The sequence below is a fragment of the Mercenaria mercenaria genome, unplaced genomic scaffold, assembly GCF_021730395.1.
Source record: "Mercenaria mercenaria strain notata unplaced genomic scaffold, MADL_Memer_1 contig_2886, whole genome shotgun sequence".
NCBI classification, from domain to species: Eukaryota; Metazoa; Mollusca; class Bivalvia; order Venerida; family Veneridae; genus Mercenaria; species Mercenaria mercenaria.
Genome location: NW_026460974.1, coordinates 44,417 through 70,345, shown reverse-complemented (window position 1 = coordinate 70,345; position 25,929 = coordinate 44,417). Strand labels below are relative to the sequence as shown.

The 25,929-nt window shown below is 34.0% G+C and overlaps 1 protein-coding gene across 1 annotated transcript; it reads left to right on the top strand.

Annotated features, from left to right (window-relative positions):
• Positions 1–190: 190 nt before the first annotated feature.
• Positions 191–25,929, top strand: LOC128552541 (mucin-like protein; the record flags this gene model as incomplete). The annotated part of the gene is given in 13 exon segments (XM_053533585.1): positions 191–204; positions 2,302–2,469; positions 6,791–6,967; positions 8,334–8,534; positions 9,400–9,522; positions 10,678–10,809; positions 10,998–11,113; positions 11,644–11,714; positions 12,063–12,157; positions 17,201–17,362; positions 23,589–23,809; positions 24,669–25,051; positions 25,314–25,929. Coding segments are annotated over 13 exon segments (2,056 nt in total), but the record flags the coding sequence as incomplete, so codon positions are not given.

The window sequence follows — 25,929 nt, the reverse complement described above, 5'->3', positions numbered from 1 at the left end:
TTGCAATGAAAGGTGACCTGAAAAAACTGTACGCAGGCTTTACGGACGGAGATATAACTTTATTCAACAGAACATGCAAAAATTCTTGGAACAATCAGACTAATGCCCATTGCCTAGCCACAATTGCAAGAACAAAGAATGAAACAATAGGTGAAGCTATTATGGACACTGTGGAAAAAGAACACCACACATATGTAATATTGCGTAAGTACGTAAACATATGTTAAGCATACTTATTACATCCGTCTATTTTTAACTGCAAAGGCAGACAACTAATATTTTCACGAAAGTGTAATGGTTGTTTACAGATCCGTCTTAAAATTAAAAAAAAACGAAATTTTCATCGGCTAAATCAGGATCGCATTAAAGATATTTTTGCAACAGGAACATGGTTTTAATTTAGTGATTTAAGTGGTACACCATAAACGTAAACTGGCTAATATTTCGCAAAATTTATCTATCCTTATTTCATACATCAGGAACATCAAACAAATTATAGTAGGAAGCAAAATTTTACCCTTTTGGCATGTGACCGATTCAAACTATGATTTATATCAGGATCAAGTAGAATTGTCGAGAAGTATGTTATCAATTTTTTCATTACTTCAAAGTATAAATGTTATGAATGTTAAAGCGTATAACTTCTCAGCAATAAGACCCGAAATAGTTCAAAAGTTAAATATTTATGAGAAACACCGACTGTGTAAAATGTGCAAAACCCTTAAATAATGAAATATCACTGTTCCGTAAAACTATCAATAACATCCGGTTAAAATTGAAATGTAGTAAACAAGTGTCCACCTTGTCATAAATCGTTAATTCTGTCTGAAATTTGCTTCTAACATTTTTATTGAAATTCTTTTTGTTTGTAGTCTTTAAACCTTTAAACATTATAATTATATATTAAATGTACAATGGTTCTTCTAGCGCATTTATAACATCACAAGAATTAAAAGCCATTTAACACCTTACACCAACATTTAACAACAAAACATATATCACTTCTGCTGTTTAGTGTCCCCTTTTCAGCTAAAATTTCGATGAAAATATTCTCAAAGCATACGTGCGATACTTGCTACAAATCAACTTTCTGCGTACTTAATTTATAAACCCAAGTTAAATTTACATGAAACTTCCCTGAGGTAAAGGAATTGGTTCAAACGTCGTAGAAGTGTCCCCTAACCAAATATGTATCGTATCCAATAATATCTTTACTTTCACAGACGCAATGAAAACTGAAAGATCTTTTCATTATGTTAATAAGTGATTAAATCAAACTTTTCTTCAACAAGTGTTGATGCTCTCTATATAGCATCTTGTACTTGTATGGAATTTTGAACTCTCTAGGTTAGAGCACTCTTACTACACATTCTGAGTCTTGACTATATACCTTCCTACAGTAACGACACATTTCACAGCGTATATTGACATCTTCTTAGCGTACTTTCTTGCCAAAATCATACCGATCAAATAATTTGGTAACAAAGTACATTAGACCAGGCTTTCCATGCGGATTGAAGATTGCAGTTAAAAGCTATTCGGTCGAGCTTTGTGAAAGAAATCTTTAAACACTCCACATATCGACAAAGGATTCAGTTCATGTTTCCAGCTTTACCTCTACCTTACGTGTAAACTCTAAAAGGTAATAAATAATACGTAACGCATAATACATCGCACATAAGAGGTAATGCATAAAAACTTAGACAAAATATCCCTAATAGGCTTCCGTAGCTTTCATCTTTTCCAAGCAATGATAAAATGTTTGTGTGAAGTTAAGGTATCTTAAAAATGTCACTTGAAAGAAATCGTGTACAACTTTGAAGAAAGCAGCAGCAGGACAATTTACAAGTAAGCGAAAAGTGAATGAATTATTTTCGCATCAATGAGACTTTTAAAAAGATGAGCAACAGAAATATTTACACCTCCGAACTTTAATTGGTAATGTAATAAATATAATAACAGGCTACTCTATTTTTGGTATACTTTGCTAAACCCTATTCCAGCCACATCAGACTCAACTGATAACATGGATATCGAAGACCTGTTATTGTCTGCTGATCTAAAATATGTAATAAATCAACATATTCAATTCATCGTCTATTAGACATTTTTGGACTGAATATGGACGTTGTAATATCATGTTTGCGTTCACAACGTGATATATTATATGCAATGAAATGTAAATTTTATGCAAATTATAACAGTATGTTAACCATATCATTTTGTGAAGTCAAATATAATAATTGAATCTATTTGAAATACATAAACAATATTTATAACCTTTTATGTTTTTGTTTACAGATAACAAGCCTCCTCATTTTAAGAATAATACTCCGCCTTTTCTGAATGTGACATACGGAGTTAATAGTTCTGTAGAACTTGACTTGAAGCAGTACGTAGCTGATGACTTCGATAAACCAGGAAGTATGAAATACAGCGTAAAAACAGACATAAAAAATTATACATTAGGTACGTATGCAATTACAAAATGCACCGCACAATGTTTCTAACATATTGTAACATTCATCAGACATGACTCTTCAAACATCTGGACGTGGATATTCTAGCAATTTTATGAACCATACGAAATGATACACAATTTTCAAAAACATTATCAGATAAAAGTACTGTAGTAGCTATTAGAAATATAATCTGACTTTCCTGAAATTACATTATTACTCAAATATTTACATAGTGTTACATGTGTATATTTTATTTCACTTCTTTTTGCCATATTTTTGTAAGAAAGTCGGGATAATTCCACAATGATTATGTTTCTCTGCTCTCTGCAGTATCCTCAATTGCATTTATTTCAAACAACAGTTTAGATTTTTGACACAATCATAGGTCATATGGCGACTTTTAAGATTTGATTGTGGAGGAAGACCCCAGTTGCTTCACCGAAACCCCACTCCCGTGCATTATTTCATCACGAGCGGGCACCTGGGTAGAACCACCGACCTTCCGTAAGCCAGCTGGATGGCTTCCTCACATGATGAATTTAACGCCTCGAGTGAGGCTCGAATCCACATCAGTGAGGGGTATGCTATTTGAAGTCAGAGGCCCCTTACAACATTTAGGAATATATTATCATTTATAATATATTTCGAAAATCCTAAATGTTAAGTTAATGGTAACATAATCATAAAATGCCGTTATTCAGTCGTAGTCCAAAATGAATACACAGTGCATTGCGCGATATATGGCAAAAATCATTGCATATATTGCATAAAGGCATTTACTCTACAGCTTAGAAATGGCATTATCGCATGTAAAACGTTTAGTTTAATTTTTAGCTTACTTAAGCACGAAGATAGATATTGTGATCAAACGCCGTCTGTCCGTCCATCCGTCCACTTTCCTTGACACAATTTTTCTCTGATTCCATTTAAAGCTAAAGTTCAACAACACAATTCTACATTCCAAATATTTAAGTTCAAAACATGTTTATGGATTTAAATGCATCATACTGCTTTCAAAAATTATAACTTAATCAAGGTTTGATAGAACGATGAATTTAACACAGGACAATGTGACATGTGTTTTCGTTTTACTTTAAGTTTATTGTATTTTATATTGACACTAAGGATCCCGTCACCTTAGCACCTACCCACCCAACGTGTTTTAGTACCTTGTTTCTTGATCTTTCTTCTCAGTATCCTGTCACCTTCTGCCCAAAGCTCGCACATGTTACATGTACCAACCACTCCCATCCCCCAATAGATGCATACACACACAAATACGCACTTTTTCTTTTAGCCTTTCGGAAGCTATTAAGACTGCTGAATGTAGCTCTTCAATTCTCTGTAGGAAGGACATACAGATCACACAAATCTATATTTTCCATATCCATACGGAATGAAAAATAGTTTTAGACCTGTCACACAAAGACAGGAACGATGTTACTTAACTTAAGTTAATAAATGTGGGCAAAACATCAAGAAAAACAGTGATCATGTATCTTCTCAAACATATTATTTGTCTTACAGCAGAACACTATAGAACATCTACAAAACTGAAATCATGGGCGTTATCGCACGTACAATAAGTTTGTTTACATTTCTATAAATGCAACAAATATCCTTGTAAATGCTAGGAACGTAAAACATAAAATGCATCTTTTACTGCTTTTACTGGGTAAAGATTGAGTTTTTTCTTCCAGTTCTCAGTTATCTGACTAGCATGGAAGTGCTGTTTGTTTACCTTTTTTCTATACGTGTATAATTATGTTTACCGTATACAGTAAAATGTTTTGTATAACAATGGGTTCAAGAAAGAAAGATTAATTCCTCAAATAAAAAAGAAAGAATGGTTAATTAACGGAAACAGTTTTATGTAAGTTGCACTAATTAATTATAAAACACCCTGATGAGTATTAAATGAAAATCAGAGTTTGTACCTATGACTTCATATTTACTGAAAATATAATCCTCTGCATCGGATCTGACCAAATAGTCTTGAATATGTTAAAAAATAACCAACAAATAAAGTTTCGCCTGTTTCAGACCAAAAGTATTTTCCCGATTGCTTACGGAACCGTTGCGCATCTTCGGATTTTTTTCGGAATAATACTACGAAAAGATTCTATAATTTATAAATAGCGTGAAAGATCAACAATAATTATACTATCTGACTAGGGAAACCTGACGGTAAAGTCACATTGCGTTAATCTTATATTCCATTAGATTATCATTATTTTCTTAACCTGTAGTAGTCCAGAGGATACCGCTTTCGTAGTAACTGAAAGGTACGTTGTTCGAACCCGGTCAGCCTAACTTTACATAACTGAAATACTGTTGAAAAACGGTGTCAAACCCAAATCGATCAAACAAACAAACATTCTGGCGCGCAGACCTACATAACATTGTATTTCATCTTAGCAGACAGGAACACACCAAAATGAAATCTTTGTTAATCGGGCGGTCGCAAACGCGAAACAACGAAGCAAGTCGCCAAACTGAAATGAAATATTCGATTCTTTGGCGTACTGTGTTTCGTTATGCCATGGTGTTAGTTTCATATTATAGCGTTGGAACTAATTCCTTATTCGTTATTTCTGTTTCGAAACTACTTACAAAAGCAACCAAATAAATTTACCCTTACTCTCATTTAAAAACTTTCACGGCTTATCATAAATATGTAAGAGCTTAAAGCAACATGCCTCTAGATCGTTCGACAAAAACAATAGATATATATTTTTTTAGATATTTTTTTTTATATTGAAATAAATGCTATATTTAGAAGGCTTTAAAACTTAATTACCGACAAACTTTATGTTACGGAAACACATGAGAATTTGCTAGTTTTACTTCTTTTTTTCGACGAAAATCGAAAAGCGTTTGTCACGATTATAAATATCTATAGTTTGAAGTCATTATTCACTACTTTAGCTATAGCGCTATTGCTTACGACGACGGGAAAATATCTTTATTGCCGCAGCGGTCCGGGGTTCGATCCCCGGCGCGGTAATATATTTTTCTTGATTTGAAACTTTCAAAATATTTTCGAAACAAAAATTCATGTTCTAATTTTCATAATATGACGAAACTTCAATTTGAAAGAAAGATTACTTTTAGCCAAATCTAGAGGCGTGCTGCTTTAAGATAAACACGTGAGACTGAAATTCCGAATAAGGAAAATGAGCTGGTTCCTTACGCATATTTCTTAAGCTGAAGAAGAAACCGAGAAATCAAAGGACGGAACCAATTACGTATCAGGACAATTTTCATTTTAAATACGAAAGAAATGCAAATCAAGTGCTACAGACGCTGTTTCCAAGATATTGGAAATACATACCTTGATATATGAAAACAAAGTCCGAAAATTTATAAAGTCGCTTGAAGTCATCTACACCGATTCTTAAAACAGTTATTGACAAGATTGCGCAAAAGACAGTGACACCTACAGAAAACCCATATTCACCGATTTCCGTAAGACCCTAGGACCCTTTTATCTCGAATGGCAACTTAATTTCTAAAGGCGATGGTGATAAGAACCTTTTGTATCGTATTCTAAATTTTAGAGGGAAACAACATTTTCCTGTGTTAAATTCTGGTCAATGATTCTTTTAGATTTATCCCTGAGATAGTTGAAATATATGCGAAAGACTGTGGATGGGAGGGGTTTGAACCCCAAAATCTTTATTCCGTAATGGCACGCAGTACACTTTTGACTGTCGTTGTACCATCACAGCGGGATTGCAACTATCAAATGTCAGATCATAAAATAAGTAATCCCAATAAGCCTAACTAAAACACAAAAACCTGACATTACAAAATACACTGGATGAACTAACGCGAGAATAATTTCTGTTACGATAAATATAATTGCAAAATTTAATAATACAATAAAGAAATAAAATCTGGTTAAAGAAAGTCGTGAATCGAACCTCCGGTCTCTTAAATGCTTAAATGCGAAATGCCACATGCAAATATACGACGTCGAAATTGTAAAAAAAATACAGGTCTATATATAAATATTTTTAGACATTATGATCTGTTAATGGTAAACGAATGATGCTTTTAAGCTCACATTAACGTAAAAAAGAGCTAAACCTTGCAAATTTCTCTATCATAAAATCAAAGAACACATTATTTGTCAATAAACTACCTTCTGCCGGCGCTAGAAAATGATAACCGAAGATGTGAAAGTTACTATAACAAATGGTCCTATGTTGTGTTTATAAATATAGTTTAAAAAAAGTTAGGGTAAAAGCAAAATATTGGATTAACAGAGTCAAAGAAGAATATTTGATTTTACTGCTCCTAATATATCATTATCTTATTTGCAGAAAACGGCCGTTTTAGCTGGATGATTGGAACAAATTTAAGGTACAGCGACGCAAGTTTGACATTTTCTGTGAATGACACGCTGGGATTTTCAGCGGCAAGGCAAATGACAATTCATTATTGCGGATGTGAAAGCCCGTCACAGTGTGATTTTGGTTCGTTTAATGGAAATTCTTCAGGTACACATGAACAATAATAGTTAAGAATTATAATATTCAAATGGTACCAAAACCATGTTGATTTCCTAACCAATCATATTTTAACCCGGTTGTTTTTTGGCTCTACGTAACAAATCAACATAACACCGTCATAAATTAAGCCATAGGATAAAATGTATATGATAGGTTTTTAAACAATTAATCTATTTTCTAGTTTTGGTAGATAACATACTGTAAAATTATGTAACTTTATATATTTTACTAAGTTTTGCTGAAAACACTTATTACTTATGAAAATGATTTCGTGCATTTCAAATGTTGTATATATATAACGAATATGAATTTTATCTGTTCTTTTGAATTAATTTCGAGGACTGATCCGATTACGAAATCCACGACCGACTGACGTTGCTAACATTGCGATGATTTTTTCCCTACCTATTAGACAGAGAATTCTGATTGTCCAACATAAACCTATTTCTATGGCATTATTGTATGACTGAAATATGCAATCCTTAGATATGGATATGAACTAATCTATTATTAAAAATGTGATTAAACCATAGATTTTGGGCAACCCAGCCATATTTATGTACACTTCATGAGGTTTTTATACGCCCATTTTGGAAAAACGGGGCGTATTATGTAATGACGCGTGCTTCTACATGTCTGTCTGTCCGCTCTTCATAATTCGTGTCCGGGACATTATTTTATAACCATTAAAGACATCGACAGTTTACTTGCAATTTAAGTAGATGTCAATTAGACAATGTGCAGAGCGCTTAAACCGACACTGTAGGTCAAATGTCAAGGTCACACATTGAGCTAAAAGGTCGAAATTGGCCATCATATTTCGTGCCCAAGCATAACTATATAACCATTGTATTGACTTCAAACTTAGACTGTAGATAGGTGGTGGTGAGACGATAGGCAGAGCACATGAACATGGTCTGTAGGTGTAAGGTAAAGGTCACAAATTGAGCTCAAAGCTCTTGTTTGTGCGGTAACTAGATTACCCTATACATACAAGACTCAGAAATAAGTTTTCAACACCTGCTGAGTTTTAGAAATAGGGAAATCAAAGCCTCAGTTTAAAGAAAGTCTTAAATCTGGATGGAATCTCTTTTTCAGCCGTAACATTTCATTATCCGCAACTTACAAGCATTGTATATTGGATTTGCCTAACTTTTAAAAGGTTTTATGTGAAGATGATCTTAAGATGCTGACAATGATAATGTATATCGTTATATGTAAAAAAAAACATTTACTGATATATAAGTAATGCATCAATACAATTACTGTAGCAAGAGAAAATCGCAGAGCGCATTGTTAAAAATTCAACGCTCAAAATGCACTTTACTGAGAAACATTTTGTATCTTACGAAAGCGAATACAATGAAGGCATCCTGCAAGTGTCCTGCATATTACGTAGGCTTTTACTGTGAAATACGTTTAGATCCGTGTAAAGATTACACATGTTACGATACCTGCAACGGATCTTTTAATCGCAGTAGTCAAGTGTGGCCGTGTGCAGATTGTCCAGCAGGACGAAGAAGTCTGATCGCCTCCTACAATCAAACTTGTGAAAGTAAGTAATTTTACCACGTAAGAACATAATATTTGCCTAATAATATCAGTTCAAATTATTTGCTTTTTAAAGCTGTTGCTCTAATCCCATAAATCTTTAGATCTCAAAAACGCGAGACATTCTAGAGGTGAAAACACAACCAGTGTTCTCATGCCCCATATTGTCGTATAAGATACGTGTGTTGTTCCAAGTATTGCCGAAGAAAATCATGTTTTGGGATATTCAAACGTTTGCTATTCAAATGTTTGCTGCTTGTTGACGATTGTATTGTTTCTATAACTTTCAAGGTATGCATCATCTGATCATTGAAACAATACGAAAGACAGAAGAAGAAAACGAAATTGTTAATATAAGATATAAATCGCGGTTTAACAGGTTTAAAATTGCAATATTGTGTTTAAAGTATGCATAGATTCCTTCAACCTCCATACACTTAAACACGCTCATTTATATTATGCCTAAGTTGAAACTACTAAACCGGGAGTAAATTCTTTAAAAGTTTCGTATTAAAACATTTCGTATAATTACGACATACACCGAAGCTTTCACATTATATTACGCTTATGACAACGACTATCTACTGAAGTTGTCTTAAATACTGAAATCAGTTCATAGTTTAAATCTACTTGTGCTTTCCTGTTTGTTTTCTGGACTGAATCAACGACAACCTACCTAGCTTAATTTTCTATTTAAAAACTTAAGTATGTGAGATAAATTGAACAATGCGCCATGTACATTAAGCAAATAAACTTTACTTAGTTAATTTCTAAATAAATATACTTGTAAGGTGATAAGGATAAACGTTTACTTGAAACGGAATATCACATTAGAAAATCTAGTAAACTGGAAATTGTCTCACATGCAGATATAAACGAGTGTGCAGTTGCCCCTAACCCTTGCGGACAAATTTGTAATGACACGGAAGGATCATACAAATGTTTTTGTGAAGAAGGCTTCACGTTAAATATAGATAGTCATAAATGTGACGGTACGTATTTTTTTGTATTGCATGTAATAAATTTTAAGACTATTTTAAACTCGCATTCATATCTACATCAATTGTTATAGACATTAAGATAAAAGTTTATCAATAACCGACTTTCTTTTCATCACCGTAAGTAATACGGCCATTTATAGGATGTGTTAGGTGTGTACTTGGTTTGCACTTAAGCAACTTAAGTTAACATTTCTAGAGACTCGTTCACACCTGAAAGGGGATTTCTTTCTCTCAAAAAAAAAACAACCAACAAAAAACAGCAACAAAAAACAAACAAACAAAAACGAAAAACGTGTGAATGCCGTTAAATTATCAATGTAACAAACGTATTGATATATATTTTATGCAAGATATCCTAATTAAGTTACAAATAGATTATGCAAAAGGGAGAAAATAATGGAAAAGATCATAATTTCCAATATCTAACACGTATATTCTTTATTTTGTCATTTTTCATTTTATTTATTTTGTTGGGTTTAACGTCGCACCGACACAATTATAGGTCATATGGCGGCGTTCCAGCTTTGATGATGGAGGAAGATCCCAGGTGCCCCTCCGTGCATTATTTCATCACGAGCGGGCACCTGGGTAGAACCACCGACCTTCCGTAAGCCAGCTGGATGGCTTCCTCACATGAAGAATTCAACGCCCCGAGTGAGGCTCGAACCCACATCGATGAGGGGCAAGTGATTTGAAGTCAGCGACCTTAACCACTCAGCCACTGAGGCCCTTTGTCATTTTTCAATGCCATATAGTTCTATGCAATTTTTTTTGGAAATGAACATCTAAAAAATCAATCAAGTGTGTACAAGCAGCATTTAATGAAACTAATACATGTATCAATAAATTATATTTTAGATATATAATTCATACTATATATGACAGATGCTTACACGCTTTGCTTTTCCTTTACATAACTGTGTTATCTATTTGAATTAAAAAGTACTATTCAGTCTTAATATGTAGATGGAGTGTCCGTTCAAAATAATCAAAATACATTTTTTTAAATAGTACATTGGAATGTTCTGTAGTATATAGAAGTATCCGTTTTATTAACGAATGTATTTAAAGCGTTGTTTCTAAATCAATGATTCAGATGAAACATATATAATTCTAATTTATTGCTTTTTTCTCACTATTTTAAAGATATAGACGAATGCGTGTTACCGTCACCAAAATGCACAGGAGAGAATGAGGTGTGTCTGAATACCGAAGGCAATTTTAGTTGCATTTGTGTGCCAGGATATAGCAAGAAAAATGGTGTCTGCAAACAAACAGGTAAAACACATTCACACTTGAATATTTTCGATCGTTACATAAAGTCTGCGGCATACATTTAAGGAACAATAAAGTTGTCAGCAACTATTTTATAATGTCAAAGTGACCCTATATCTACATTTTATGTGTTTGTTTTTTTCTTCACCTTATCCTTTGTTGCATCCATGCGTTTTTTGTCATAATTGTAGGGGGTTCCGCATATGTTGGACATGTGTCTTTTACTATCTTGGCGGCAGCTCAACATGTTTCTGAAATAAACAGGACTATTGATACTTATGAAAACAGAAAAGATGTCCAAGACAAGGTAACATTTCAAGATCATATTTTTGATAACCAATTAAACTGGGAAAGACAGAAATAAATGTTTTGATGTTTGCTCCTGTTTTTCAAATCAACACACTACCACTGTGGTACTATGACGCAGTAGGCGTGTGCACTTTCAGCACCTAGGCTCTTTAGGTCCAAATATTAGAAAACTTATATCGTAAGTTATTGAAGGATGTCACTAGTTAAACTAGTAATGGTACAGTTTGTCAATCAGTCGTTTGTATCAGTGTATTATATCTCATAACATGTGTCTAATGTATAAAATTTTGAAAAATATTGAAGAACACGGGTGAGATAAGTACAGGTTCGGTCCAAATATTTTGTTTTATCTTTAATATTTCCTACAAGCGAAGTAGTACTAAAGGCCACCGGCAATAACGTAGCTCTTACGACCATGAGTTTCATTTCTGCTTTGAACATTTTCAATGCATTTTCACTTATGTTATGAATATAGACCACCTGTGTGTGTATTTGTTTTTGTATTTGATATAGATATCTTTTTTAAAGCTTGCAGCAAGATTTAATAACACGAAGGGGTTTTTGAGTTTGGAAGTTTTTCGACTGAGTTTGATAATCAAGTGAGTATCCGCATTCAATATGAAAACACAGACGAAATAAAAGTCAAGACGAAGCAACTGCGTTTTATAAAACAATCCACAAAATGATAATATATAGCAATAGTTGAAAGAAATAATAAATGGATGTACATCTGTTGTTACATGTCAAACCTTCAAAACATATTCATTTATCTTTAACTAAATGATGAAAGTTGCATTTGGTGAATCAATATGTTGTTTGAGTCTTGTAGAATAATAGTATCCGATTAATGTGTTCAGTTTAAAAAGTTAGAACTGAAATCAATACCACCATTAATCCTCCATTTGGAGTCATAACAAATAACTAGACAGTCGTTTTTCTCCTTTCAGCCAGGGAAATCAAATAAGACCTCGGGCTGGTCGGTATGATGTTCGTGCAGATTACGTTGTTCACTGGAAAAATGGAACTGACATTAAAAATATAGGTAAGGTTCAACAGGAATTCTCAATATGATCAGCATTGTACATCTCTGAGTAGTTTGCTCTTGAAGCGTGAATGTAATCGTTATATACTGTCCTTTGTTAAGATAGTACGTTACTGTGTTCGTTAGTTCGTTTATCGTAATTCGAGTCTCTGTAATATTCAAACGATTTCAGGAAATATGGTCACAGACATTTCCACGTAAAGTTTCAACGTACATCCATATAGTCACATATAAACTAAAATGAAGTAATGCGATTCCGATGAAACATGTTAACAAAATATGTGGGAAGATCCTTTCGAAGCATAGAACGTAACAAAGCGATATAATAGCAGACTCGGTTTGTTAAAGTCTGTTCATGAGAGGTAATGGAATGTGCAACACCGCTCTCACCTCAAGCTCTGGCCAAAACGGAATTCTATTATAACAAAACTGAATGACACCGAGTTCAAGAACGGAGGGCTTTTAAAGTATGATTCAAAGTTAGTACCTTTGAGCAAACACATATAAGTTCTTATTCTGTCCGAGTAAAATTGTGTGCTTGTGTATTTTCTTTGTTTGGAAGATATATATTCTAACACGTACAAGTGAAGACCAGAATGAATTCGTACACTTTTACAAGTCTGTACATGAAAAGTTTCTACTAGAGTCCCCTAGCATTGTCTCCCTCTTCACATTATACTGTTAAAGTCATTGAAAAAAGGATGGCTCCAACTTGCTTAATTGCTGACTTAATTAAACCTTTGTTATTTCTGTTTGTTTGTTGTGTAAATATGCTCGAAAATTATGCAGTCATTACTTGTCCATAATACTTAAAAAGACGTTTCAAAAGAAACATAATAGAGTTTTGTATTCATTGTCTCATTGTATTTGTTTAACTTTACACTGAATGGTAAAATGTGATAGAGTTGATGGAGTCGAACAAATCGTATGGTGTGACAGAACAAAAATGTCTCTATACTATGAATTAGTGGTCTATAAAAATATATTCTATGCAAGAAAATTTTAGAGTCCCTATTTTACAAATCGATATAATTTGATCCAGGCATCTGAGGGCTAAATCCTCAAAATCAAAATGACATCCAATATGTCGGTGTTAGAGTGCAAAGTGCGTATATCACTTGCGTAATAATATTTCGGTGACATTTTTACGCCGCAGAAATAAAAGTTGTAAGTCAAAAACAGTACTTTGACAAAAACTGAACAAAAATTAAATATCTTGATTTATAGACTTTTCACTACAATTATTCATATTTGTGTTTCAACCTCATAGCTAATGCTTTTAAAGTATTACAGTGCCGAGCGCCATGTATTTATCGAGATGATGACATTTAAGAAATTGTATACGTGCCGTTGTACAGTCCCCAACAATGAATTGTCGTGTCTGGTATATGTACCTATGACCTAGTTACTAAATAACTGTCGAGTCCTAAATCACATAATGTACAGTCTTAAAAGGTTGTAAGTGGCAAAAATGACCTTTTCCTTCAGTAGATATTTCTAAGACTGACCAAATGTTGGTCGTAAGTAACAGATACGACCTTATTTTATAAACAAAAATCTTTTTTGGTTCGATAAACAGGATCAGATAATAATGATTTTCTGTTGAGGTGATAACAATTTTCATGCAGTTTCCGAAAATATATAGGTCTATTCTCAATGCTTAACATTGTTTTTATATCCATATATTTACATTTATCATGTATTTTCCGAAAAAAAAACCCGTTTATTTTCGTGTAAACAACATTAGTATAATGATATCATGGATGACCTTTGCTAGAGATTGTTCGCGCAATATGACGTCATTCACAAATAATAGCATGAACAAAACCTCTCTTTAAAATTGGACAACAAAATTTAAAAAAGACCAAAAAACATTGAGATAGAGATAAATCTATTTTTTTGTGACTATAAAGATCAAATTAAGAATCGACTCAACTGTATATTTTTAATGGGTTGGAAGAAAGAAAAACAGGATTTTTATTTTTATCAGAAGGTGAATTACAGTCGAACGGGCGTTTTGGATGTTATACTTAGCTGTTAAGGAAATCGATATCCTGATATTGTGATACCCCAGGAAAGCAAACCATATATTTTTGTAGCAAGCTACTGTAAAAAATGTTAATATGAAAATTGAATACGATTTTTGTGCGTTTATACGAGTATATATCACATTTCCTTGTGCGATTCGTGGTTTTGCACAGTCTCAATGTGTTTTATACCCGTATAAATGCAGAAAACATTAAAATCGTAAGTAGTTTGTTTAGAAAGACCAGTAAAACTCATTTATTTAGTCGACTTATTATATTAAGAACGATTATTACTACAAATTGACTGCATTATTTTATTTTGTTTTTTTTTTTGGAGTATTTCATTTCTTCACATTATCAAATTACATGACATAAACTTAAGATCATTACCCTAAAAAATTGTTTTATAATAATAATAACAACAACAACAACAACATGTTTTCTAGCACTATCGACAGTCGACCGTAAATGAACAGAAAAGAATCATAGGAATGTGCAGAAAGATAAAATTATTAAATCTAATATTAAATGCAAAGATATTGACAGTTAATTATTGGTAACCACAACAAGCTTAAGGAAGAAAGCAGTGGCCATTTCGCAACGCGATTATATGTATGACCCACATAATGGTGAATGTTTTAAAACTTCAGAACAATGATACAGCAATATACGGTATTCATTGAGACACTTGCATGCAAAATTTAAACAGCTTTTACCGTGCCGTTTCTATAAATTGAGTACAATTCAGGATATTTCCTCAAGCTCAAGCAGAGACAAAATTCTAAGTGATGGCCATTGTCTAAACCATGTAGAGAATTCATTTTGCCATTGATTTTGATAAAAGGAACATTAAAAACAAAATAAAACTGTGAAAATCATTTTTGTCAGTGGTTCCTCAAGTAAAAGGACTACATGATACAGATTTTTAAGTCCAACATTGCAAAATTAAGGTTGAGTCCTGCGGGACTGTTTCGAATTTTGCTCACTTCATTCAAAAATAACTTTTGGGTAGAAGTATAACCTAATTACATTTTATATGCATTTCGTGTATTAAACTGGACGACTTAGGGTGGAGCATATTTTGTTCTTGACCAAATAGATTGTGATCGCGGCAGTACAAACTGTATTGATAAAGAGCCTGGCAAGTACGAGTTCTAGTATAAAAGTGGATATGAACCAGCCTACTTAACTACGAAATATTGTTCAGGTAGGGCACTAGTTTTTCCGTACATTAGTGCAGCAGGAATAATTTAAAACACTAGAAGCATTTACCTGTTATGTGTCCATTATAAGCAAGAATATCTGATATTCAAAATGAAAACATAAGTTAACGTGAGAGTTATACATAAATATCGAAAACTTACTTAATACAAGGATCTGACATGCGTACCTTCCCTAAACTTTTCGGACAATGGGGAAATAATTTTCACTACGCTGTTACGAGGGATGAACCATAACTGTCTTTCACAGGCTGAAATGCATGAAGAAACACCTTTAATCATGTAGTGAATGGCAGAATGGAAGAAAATATACAAAGTTCTGAAACGTGCAGTTCGGAGTATATGACACAAACTAGAAGAGTATGTCAATTGTTCATTTGAAGAGAAAAATGAGTGCAGCGTTCAATTCAATTACATACGTATACAAATTCTGTCAAAAATACTACTTTATTTTACAAATAATTGTTAACATGCGGAAAAATCTGTACCTCACATTATGTATTATATGTTGCCGTTCTACATTTATTTAGTATGCATTTCCCAAAACAGCACTCACAAAAAATTCAACAACTTCTGTTTTAACATCGACAATCCTTAAAGACTTCGACTGAATATTTTCATTTTATGTAATACAATACAACATAATAAAATAAATCATCCTTTGTCTTATGAACTGCTGGGTTCCAAATATAAAACGTCAAATAAACGGTTCCATATCGAATAGTTCTGTGCTGACTTTCCTTGTACATTGGAATACACCATTGTGTATTTTATTGTCAACTGAAGAAGCTTATTAAAGCGAGACATGTTTTGACACAACTGTGTTGGTTTATGAATTTTCAACATTACTTGTACATTGGAGTAACTCTACTCGTACACTGTTTTATCACAATTAAAATATATATGAAAAGTATCTAATTTCTTTTGAGTCAGTTGGTCTTTTCTAAAATCGAATAACGCTCCTTACATGTACTACGTTATGTTCATATAACCATCCTGAACTGTGATGCTGGAGTACAAGAGTTCTCACATAGCAGTTGGCTGTCCAGCTGGCTTGTTATTAATTGATGTGTATAATATCCTACGTGCATATTTCAAATATTTCTTACGTTGACGATATAAGTGCGCAAATTAAATCATTAAATCAAATCAAATCACACCCGCATTTGCCTGTTAACTAAAACGCATGAAAAATTGCGTAGTTCATTTAACCTTTAAATGTTAGTCGTATTTATTTTGAAACGGTAACATGCATATTTTTCATGTTCAAATTACAGATTTGAAATTTGTCACATGTCTTTTCGACCTTACATGTAGTAACATATTTACTGTCATAGCAATTTAGTTTAAAAACAACTTCTTTTTGTTTCCTGTAATTGGCTGAGTAATTAAGTACAAATAAAAACCTACCCGAGTATCCTTTAAGTCCTAAAAGCGTTTAAAAACGTCATCCCTATTCTAAATGATTCCTTACAGTACAATATTTAATGTTGTTGGTTTTAACGTCACACCGACACAATTATAGTCATATGGTGACTTTTCAACTTTGATGGTGGAGGTAGACCCCAGGTGTCCCTCCGTGCATTATTTCAACACGATCGGGTAACTGGGTAGAGTAGAATATTTAAGGAAAGGAAGAAACAGATATGGTGATTCAAACACTTACAGAAACGTCAACGTTTTTCATGTAATTGAAATAAGTATAACATTTATCAGCATTTTTGTGTCAAGATGAAAATATATGCTTCAACATATACATTTCCGACTTATTTATTTGTGAAAGTCTTTGCCAACAGATCTAAACGAATGCGACGCCTTTAAAAAGAATGGTACAATTGGAGAGCGATGTATACATGGTTTCTGTTATAACAGTGTAGAATCTTGGAATTGTAGTTGTCCAGCTGGCAGACAATGGCAAGACGTTGGAAATGCAACATATCCAGTCTACCGATGTCAAGGTATGTAAGTCAATATCTAATGCTGATGTTCTTCCGCAACTAAACCTGAACTTTGCAAAATATGGCTTGTTCATCGAAACTTATATTTTCCATTTCCGGTTAACACAGGATACATTGAGGTGACCTATGTTACATAATTGAACATGCCTTTGCCATCACTAGAATAGATCCATCGAATTTAAAGCCAATAGCTCGTAACCATATAGTTTGAGTACAATTTTTTTAATGGACAATGATTGTCAGGTTAATGATATTTTCCTTTTACTAGTATTTCTTTTTTTCAGTATGAGTTTAATCTATTTAAGGGACAATATTTTGTTAGACTTTTAGCTTTCGATAACTTATTCTTGTATGGATAAGAAGACTACTTTCTTACATGACCTGTGTTAATTGTTTTTTATTTTGCTAATTTGGAAGAAGTCAGTCAGGCTAATTTCAGTTCATGGGACACGTGCTGCATGAATCATTTTCTTGAGTTTTATTTAAAACTTGGTCATGGTATCTAGATCTGTATGTAAAACTTGTATTTTAAAATAACTAATTCCTTCATTTCAATTTTACTGATTCTTTTACATCCACATTTTGGCCGGAATTTTCACAAACACTCTACGAGGAGTGTTCGATATGAATTGCTTATTGTCCTCTAGCTCGATATCCACGTGCGGCACGATAACAACCAATACCTACCTGTATAGGGTTATTCAATACCTACACAACGGTGTATAAATGTACATGTTAGACTAAGTGTAAGACAAAAAATTTGCCATTTGAATACACGCAATCATTGACCACTGTAGTAAAAATAGTTGGTAGAAGCGTCGACAAGAAAGATGAAATACGGGCTTACATCAAAGCTCGCTCAAAACTTGGTTGTTCTTTGAAGAAGCTGATGACTGAACTTTCTACTGCTTATGGACCTTCTTGTGTGTCTTATGACACAGTTCGGCGGTGGAAAAAGAAATTTGAGTCTGGTGTAGTGTCCATCAAAAATGCACCGAAATCAGGTAGGCCAAAATCTGCATCTCGTAAAGAAATCGTTTCCAAAATAAAGGAAATCATTGAAGGAGATGCCAGATTTACAGTTCGTGATATTGGACGAAAGGTAGGCATATCACTATCAACGGTTCACCTTATTTTGAAGAAGCATTTGAAAGTCAGAAAGATTTCTGCTAGATGGGTGCCACATCTGTTGACTGATGAGCAAAAGAGGCAACGGGTTAAAGTGGCCAAAAAGCTGCTTAAATGTTTCCAAAATATGACAAAAAGCAGTTTGCCAATGTCGTCACAGGTGATGAAACCTGGGTCCATTATTCTGAGCCCGTCAGAAAGGTTAGCAATAAGATCTGGGCCACTAAACACAGCAAACGCCCAATAATTGTCAAACGTTCTTTGAGTGCAAAGAAGGTTTTGTATGCAATCTTCTTCTCTGGTGAAGGAGTCGCAATAAAAGTGCCGGTGAAAAAGGGCAAAAGCGTCACCGGAAAGTACTACAAAGACGTAGTACTGAAGAAACTGAAAAAAGTATTATCAGAAACGACGCCCTGCCACTGGTTTTAAACATGTCCGTCTTCTACATGACAATGCCCCCGCTCATACCTCCGCAATAGTTACGGCGTTTTTGAAGAAAGAAAAAGTAACTATTTTGCCTCACCCCCCGTATTCCCCAGACCTTGCCCCATGTGATTTCTTTTTGTTTCCGAAATTGAAATCATTCCTTGCTGGGCGGAAATACCAGTCCCGACAGGCACTTGGATCTGCCATTCATCAGTACCTTATTACTGTGCCCAAATCAGCGTACCGTGACGCCTTAAAGAAGTGATACATCGGCTGAAACTTTGCATTTCTAGCCACGGGGAGTACTTCGAGGGCATGAAATGGGCCCTTTTGGGCTAACTTGAAATTTGAAGTCTCCAGATGGAAATAAGCAATTCATTTCGATCATCCCTCGTATACGTCTTATCTCACTCATTTTATATGAATTATACATGTGTAAACAAGTGCTTGTCACTTTCAACCGCTCTTCTTTCGAGGATATGTAACGCTTCGGATAATGGATTAAAACAATTGTATATGCTTTTATACAAGGAAACCCGTTAAAATAGACTAAAGCATCAGCGTTGTAAATATACAGAATTTGGTCATGTAATCAATTTCGTTGTTTTTTTTTGTCAAAATTACGTTTTACACGATTTAAGCCACGGTAGATTTCTCGGGAGCACAGAGCACCAAAACACAGCCCAAGAGCCACGCATTTACATAGTAGGCCCACAACAAAAAGAAGCTGTAATGGAAAAATATTTCAGACAGGTTGCTTCAAACATCCAGCAAGTACATATTAATATAAGCTAAATATTGATAAAGGGGAAGGAAACTGCGAGAGGCGAAATGGTCCGGGGGCGGGGGATGAAACCGAAGAGGAAAGTTGAACACGGACAAATATACAAGGGAATGCCATGTTCTTTAAAAACAGTCGCACTGCAACGTAAACCACAATAGCGCAGACACTCATCTACCAAAGACAAATACACAGACGATCACTTGAATTACACAGAAAAAACGAACAAGGAACACATAAGAAAACAGTAGGGCACCGTTATAGACTCACAAGCTTACAAACGCACCCACACAAGTAGGAAAAAAACAATCAAGTAAGGTCTTGGTATTCGGCTGCCAAAATAAAAAGGAGTCCCGGAAAAATTACTAAAGTAAAGGGGATGAAATGCAAAAAGTAGCGTAAATGCAAGGGAAATGAGAGGGCAAAAGGGGGAGTGAGGCGGAGGAAAAACGCTTACACAAACAAGAAAACATACGCAACACACAATACAAGACAGACAAAACAACCTATTGAAAATAGGGGCACCACCTTTGAACGGTCAGTAACCTAAGTAAAGGAAACTGGGGGTTTAAACACGTTTAGGACATGCCAACCTCGCACTTATCTTCAACAAGTTGAACAACACAATGTAAATAAAATCTCCGCTGAGAAAGCCTCTAACATTAGTGCAAAAGTAACAGATAAATAAAGCAAAACAAAATATTAAAATAAATCTAAGGTACAATTACACCAATGTACTCAAAACATGTCTGAAGTCAGAGCAACAAGAGCCTAACTTTTAGGGGCACGACTAAGACAACTGTGAGACAAAAACCAACTCCCTCCGTCCGTTGTATGTAGGATTTAGGAGAAAAGCAACATGGAGTCCTACACTTTATTAGTCATCGCAGCATCAAATAGGAAAGCGTAGCAATTAACTGTAGAGGGGTCAATCACTAAACATGCACTGTGTTTCACTAATTTCGCATCGTATCCTCTTTTGATTAACAGTTTAACCAATTTTACACAAAAAAAAATGATTAAAATAAGGGTTAACAGAGTACATTATCAAAAGGGAAAGTACACAAATTCCCAAATAAATGACCATTTTCCTCAAAATTACCATGTAAATATGTACCCATATTTTCATACATGTTGAACAAAACTTCACAAAAACAAGATGTGTTTCATGGTTTTTATTTCAAATGAACATAAAATGCATCAAATATATGCCTGTTAGGCCAGCCTAACAAATAAATACATAAATATGAAAGCTGAATATTTGATAAAACATAAAAGAAGAAACACTGTGTTAGGCTGACCGAACAAAATTTTGAACAGTCTGAAAAACAATTTAAAACCGTTCGGTCAGCCTAACAATTCATATACAGACCATTTAGGCCGCCTTACAAAATTTCAAAATGTTTTGAAAAAAGGAGATTAACTGTTCGGCCAGCCTAACAAATAAATACATAAATATGAAAGCTGAATATTTGATAAAACATAAATGATATAGATCTTCACAGAAGAAACACTGTGTTAGGCTGACCGAACAAAATTTTGAACAGTCTGAAAAACAAGTTAAAACTGTTCGGTCAGCCTAACAATTCATATACAGACCATTTAGGCCGGCATTACAAAATTTCAAAATGATTTGAAAAAAGGAGATTAACTGTTCGGCCAGCCTAACAAATAAATACATAAATATGAAAGCTGAATATTTGATAAAACATAAATGAAATAGATCTTCACAGAAGAAACACTGTGTTAGGCTGACCGAACAAAATTTTGAACAGTCTGAAAAACAATTTAAAACCGTTCGGTCAGCCTAACAATTCATATACAGACCATTTAGGCCGGCCTTACAAAATTTCAAAATGATTTGAAATAATGAGTTTCAAAACTGTTCGGCCGGCCCAACAAAAATACATGAAAGACTGTTCAAGATCAGTCATACTTCTATACAACTTTGTGTTAGGTTGGCCGAACAGACTTTTGAAATTATTTGGAAAAAAAATAGGTTTCAAATTGTTTGGCCAGTGTAACAAAAATACAAGAGAGACTGTTCAATATCACATATAAGTATTGTGTTAGGCCGGCCGAACAGACTTTTGAAATTATTAACAAAAATGTTTCAAAACTGTTAGGCCAGCCTAACAAAAATACAAGAAAGTATTTGATATCACATATCTACATACAACTTTTCGCTACAACAGCCAAACACACTTTCGAAATGGTTTGAAAAACTGAGTTTCTACATTGTTCGGCCAGCCTAACAAAAATAAAATAGGCCAGCCGAACAGGCTTTTGAAATAATTTCAAAAAAAATTGAAACTGTTTGACCAGCCTAACAAAAATACAAGAAAGACTTTCAATATCACACATCTCCAGAAAACTTTGTGTTAGGCCAGCCGAACACTTTTGAAATCATTTGACAAATGAATTTTAAAATTGTTCGACCAGCCTCACAAAAATACAAGAGAGATTGTTCAATATCACATATTTCATACAAATATTATGATAGGCTAGCGAAACAAACTTTCGAAATGGCCTGAAACAGTAAGTTTCAAAATTGTTCGGTCAACCTAACAGAAATTATCAAATACAAGAGAGACTCAATATGACATATCTTATACAAATACCACAGCTAGACTGGCCTAACATACGTTCGAAATGATTTGAAACAGTAAGTTTCAAAATTGTTCGGCCAGCCTAACAAATAAACAAAATATAAGAGACTGTTCAATATCACACATCTCATACAAATATTATGATAGGCGGACAGAACAGACTTTTGAAATAATTTGAAAAAAAAAAAATGAGTTTTGAAATTGTTCGACCAGCTAGCGTTACAAAAATACAAGAAAGACTGCTCAATATCACATATCTGCATACAGCCGTGTGTTAGGACACAGGAACAAATTTTCGAAATGATCTGAAATCATTAAGTTTCGAAACTGTTCTGCCAGCCTAACAAAAATACAAGAAAGATTTTAATATCACATATATCTGTACAACTTTGTGTTAGGCCGGCCGAACAATGTTCGAAATGATTTGAAAAAAAGGGTTTCAAAAATGTTTGGCCAGCCTAACAAAAACACAAGAGACTGTTCAACATCACCTATCATATCAAAAATCATGATAGGCTGGCCAAACAGACGTTTGAAATTATTTAAAAAAAATAATTTTGAAATTGTTCGACCAGCCTAACAAAAGTACAAGACTGTTCAATATCATATATCTCCATACAACCTAGTGTTTGGCCACACAAACATTCACCAGACGGAACAACTGAAACGTCATCTAAGGAAAGTTGTCCTTGACTATACGCGGGCGTTGTCAAAGCAACTGCACAAAGCAGCTTTGACGAAACTTCAGCGCCTTTCCGTTTACTGTTAATACCAAATGAACGTCAAAACTTCATCAGGTTAATACATAAATCGCGGAACTGACGTAACGTCATCATGCAAAATAACACTAACGCGCTAAACAACGTTACATAAATAAGCGGCAAAATGCATTTAACAAAACTACAACAAACAGTATATTTGTAATTGCAGGCTATCGGATCAGTAAGATACGAAACGTTTCTATAAATTCATATTTAAATGACAAAAGAAACTAACAACTATATTGTTCTTATTGCAAACACAACAGCCATAAAGCAAGGCAAATCACGTTAGCTGGATATTACGTTTTAAGTATATGTAGTCACTAGTACGTTTGTAATAAAGATAGAGCCCCGCATGTTACTTTTTATTGAACTTGTTTTTAAAAAAATGCGTTTTGAAAAACAAATGTTCGTGTAACGCTCTGTTTGTACTGAAAATGTCTACATCAAAGATATTATCTTGAATTATATTTATAACTGGCAATATCCGTGTAATACACTATTAAAATCTTCAAGTACAGGTGATACCACCAAAGATCATATGCAGCTAGAGGATGTAATTCGTGTTTCCTGCTCTGGTTCTCAATGGAATATTAGCGTTAGTATGGACAAATTACAGTTGTTATATCCTGGGATTCGACCCCAAGAAATTTTCTTTGGACAAACCAATTGTCAAGGTACACTGGAAAATACCATGTTGAGGTTCAAACAAAGTCTACGTATGTGTATGACCACAGAAAAGGTAGGTACGGCAAATAAAACTTACTTCACAAGTAAAATATGCTCCAATAAATATGACAATTAGATAATCCGAAAGTGTGGCGGTTGTTTAAATATCCCCGTACTTGAATTCAGTGTTGTTATAAATTATGGTCCTTCGTGATCATTGAGCGTATTCGATATTACTGCAATAGCAGTCCGCTTAAGTAGGTGCGAGGGGTGGAGGCATGAGAGGTGTTGCAAATCTCATTACCACCCATGTATACACTTGATCAAACTGAGTTTGCTTGGTTGTTTTCTATGCTTCCAAAGTATCTTTTAACAGATTTTGTTGTATATTACGTAGTGTGGACAGCAGACAACTAGATTTAAGGTAAGGTCAAGGTTGATTCTTGGATGACGTTAAAACCAAAGAAGGGGTCCAAAGGTATTAGGTTTGTTTAAATGACCACTGTGAATATTGAAGAAAAAACATCAAATATAAATTAACGTACCAGAATGTATCAAATTGAGTTTTATCTGGTCGAAAGGTTATGTTCAGGCATATTAAAGTATATGGTGCACGATTAGCGAATATGATACTGTTGAACATTGCTAGCATTTGGCCATTTGGAATTTGGATGCGGGGAATATATTATAAAGTAGAGACGACAGATAAAGCACATATACAATTTGGACGCGATTTGGTTAATGCGCGCAAGTAGGCATTGTTAACAATACAAGCCATGTCTTCAATGTTAAAACCATTTTACTGACTACCTTAAAATGCTCAAATATAAACAAGAACCTGAGATCGTATTGATATATACTTGGATTTTTCGAAATATGAAAAATATGGTCTGTTATTTTTCAATTACATCAACATGTATTATATATTTCAGACTTCCAACAAAATTGTCACCTACAACAACAAGTTATTCTATGCCATTTTAGACCCCATTAATCCGTTTTTGATTCGGCAGCATATTTGGACATTTGCTGTTGAATGTGATGTTATGCGGAGTGGCTTAGGATCATCTCATCTGCACCACAGTATTGAAACCCATAAAGCTACAGCTGTTGAACAATACAATGTAAGTGTAGAGCTTTTCAGTGACCAAAACTTCATGCAGCCTGAGCACACTTTTGGGGTTGGCGACGACATATACGTAAAGGTGTCTACGACGTTGGCGGATTGGAACATTAAAATGCGGCTACACACCTGTTATACAAAACCCTTTAACAATGTTGCTCAAGATAAAGATGTTATGCTGATCAGTGATGGGTATGTAAGAATGTCATTCATTGTTAATAGTGAGATTTGAATAATCCTACAATTATGTCATCTTCGGGCATATTTAAGAATACCATTTAAAGTCTTCGTTTGTTAATTATCATGCATATATTATTTCCATGATTCAGGACATAGCATTACTCTGAAGATGTAAATGATTTATAGAATATACTTATAAATATGCATCCATATTTCATTTTCTTACTTCAACTTATATACGTTTACCTCACGCGATTGTCCATTTTTATTTCAGATGTGAAGTTGAAAGCAGTACCCATATAATTTCCCAGTCAACTCATGAGACAAAATTCGTGTTTCAGGATTTCGAATATGTCTCAAATGACGAAGGGTTATATATATTCTGTAATGCAACATTCTGTGATTCTAAGGATTATTCTGCTGCCTGTGTACAAACATGTAGTCAAACTCCAACGTTTGTCGGTTAAGACGTATTTGCGATGTGGTTAAATTTATCCAGTTAAGGAAAACATTTATTGTTAATAATAAATTGAAATTTAATTTATTGAAAACTAAAGCAGATTTAAGTACTGTCAAACTTGTGTTTTACAGTTAGATGACTGCTTAAGACAGAAATTAGCACAAAAACTCAAAACTCAATTTGGGATGTTAGCTGACTGTCTCCTTATGGCAAGTGGCTACTAAATACGATGACTGCTGATAATACTTTATGAACATGCCTTTGTATTTGCCTAAATACAACTAGACGTAGCTCGTCAGAAAATCATGAAATTCATTGTGCACATGTTGTTTCTGACTAGTTCCATAGCAAACGAGTTGTTTTGACAGTGGAAAGGTTTCAATGTACGTATCGTTGTTTATAATAAATATTTCTTAGTAGCATAACCTGA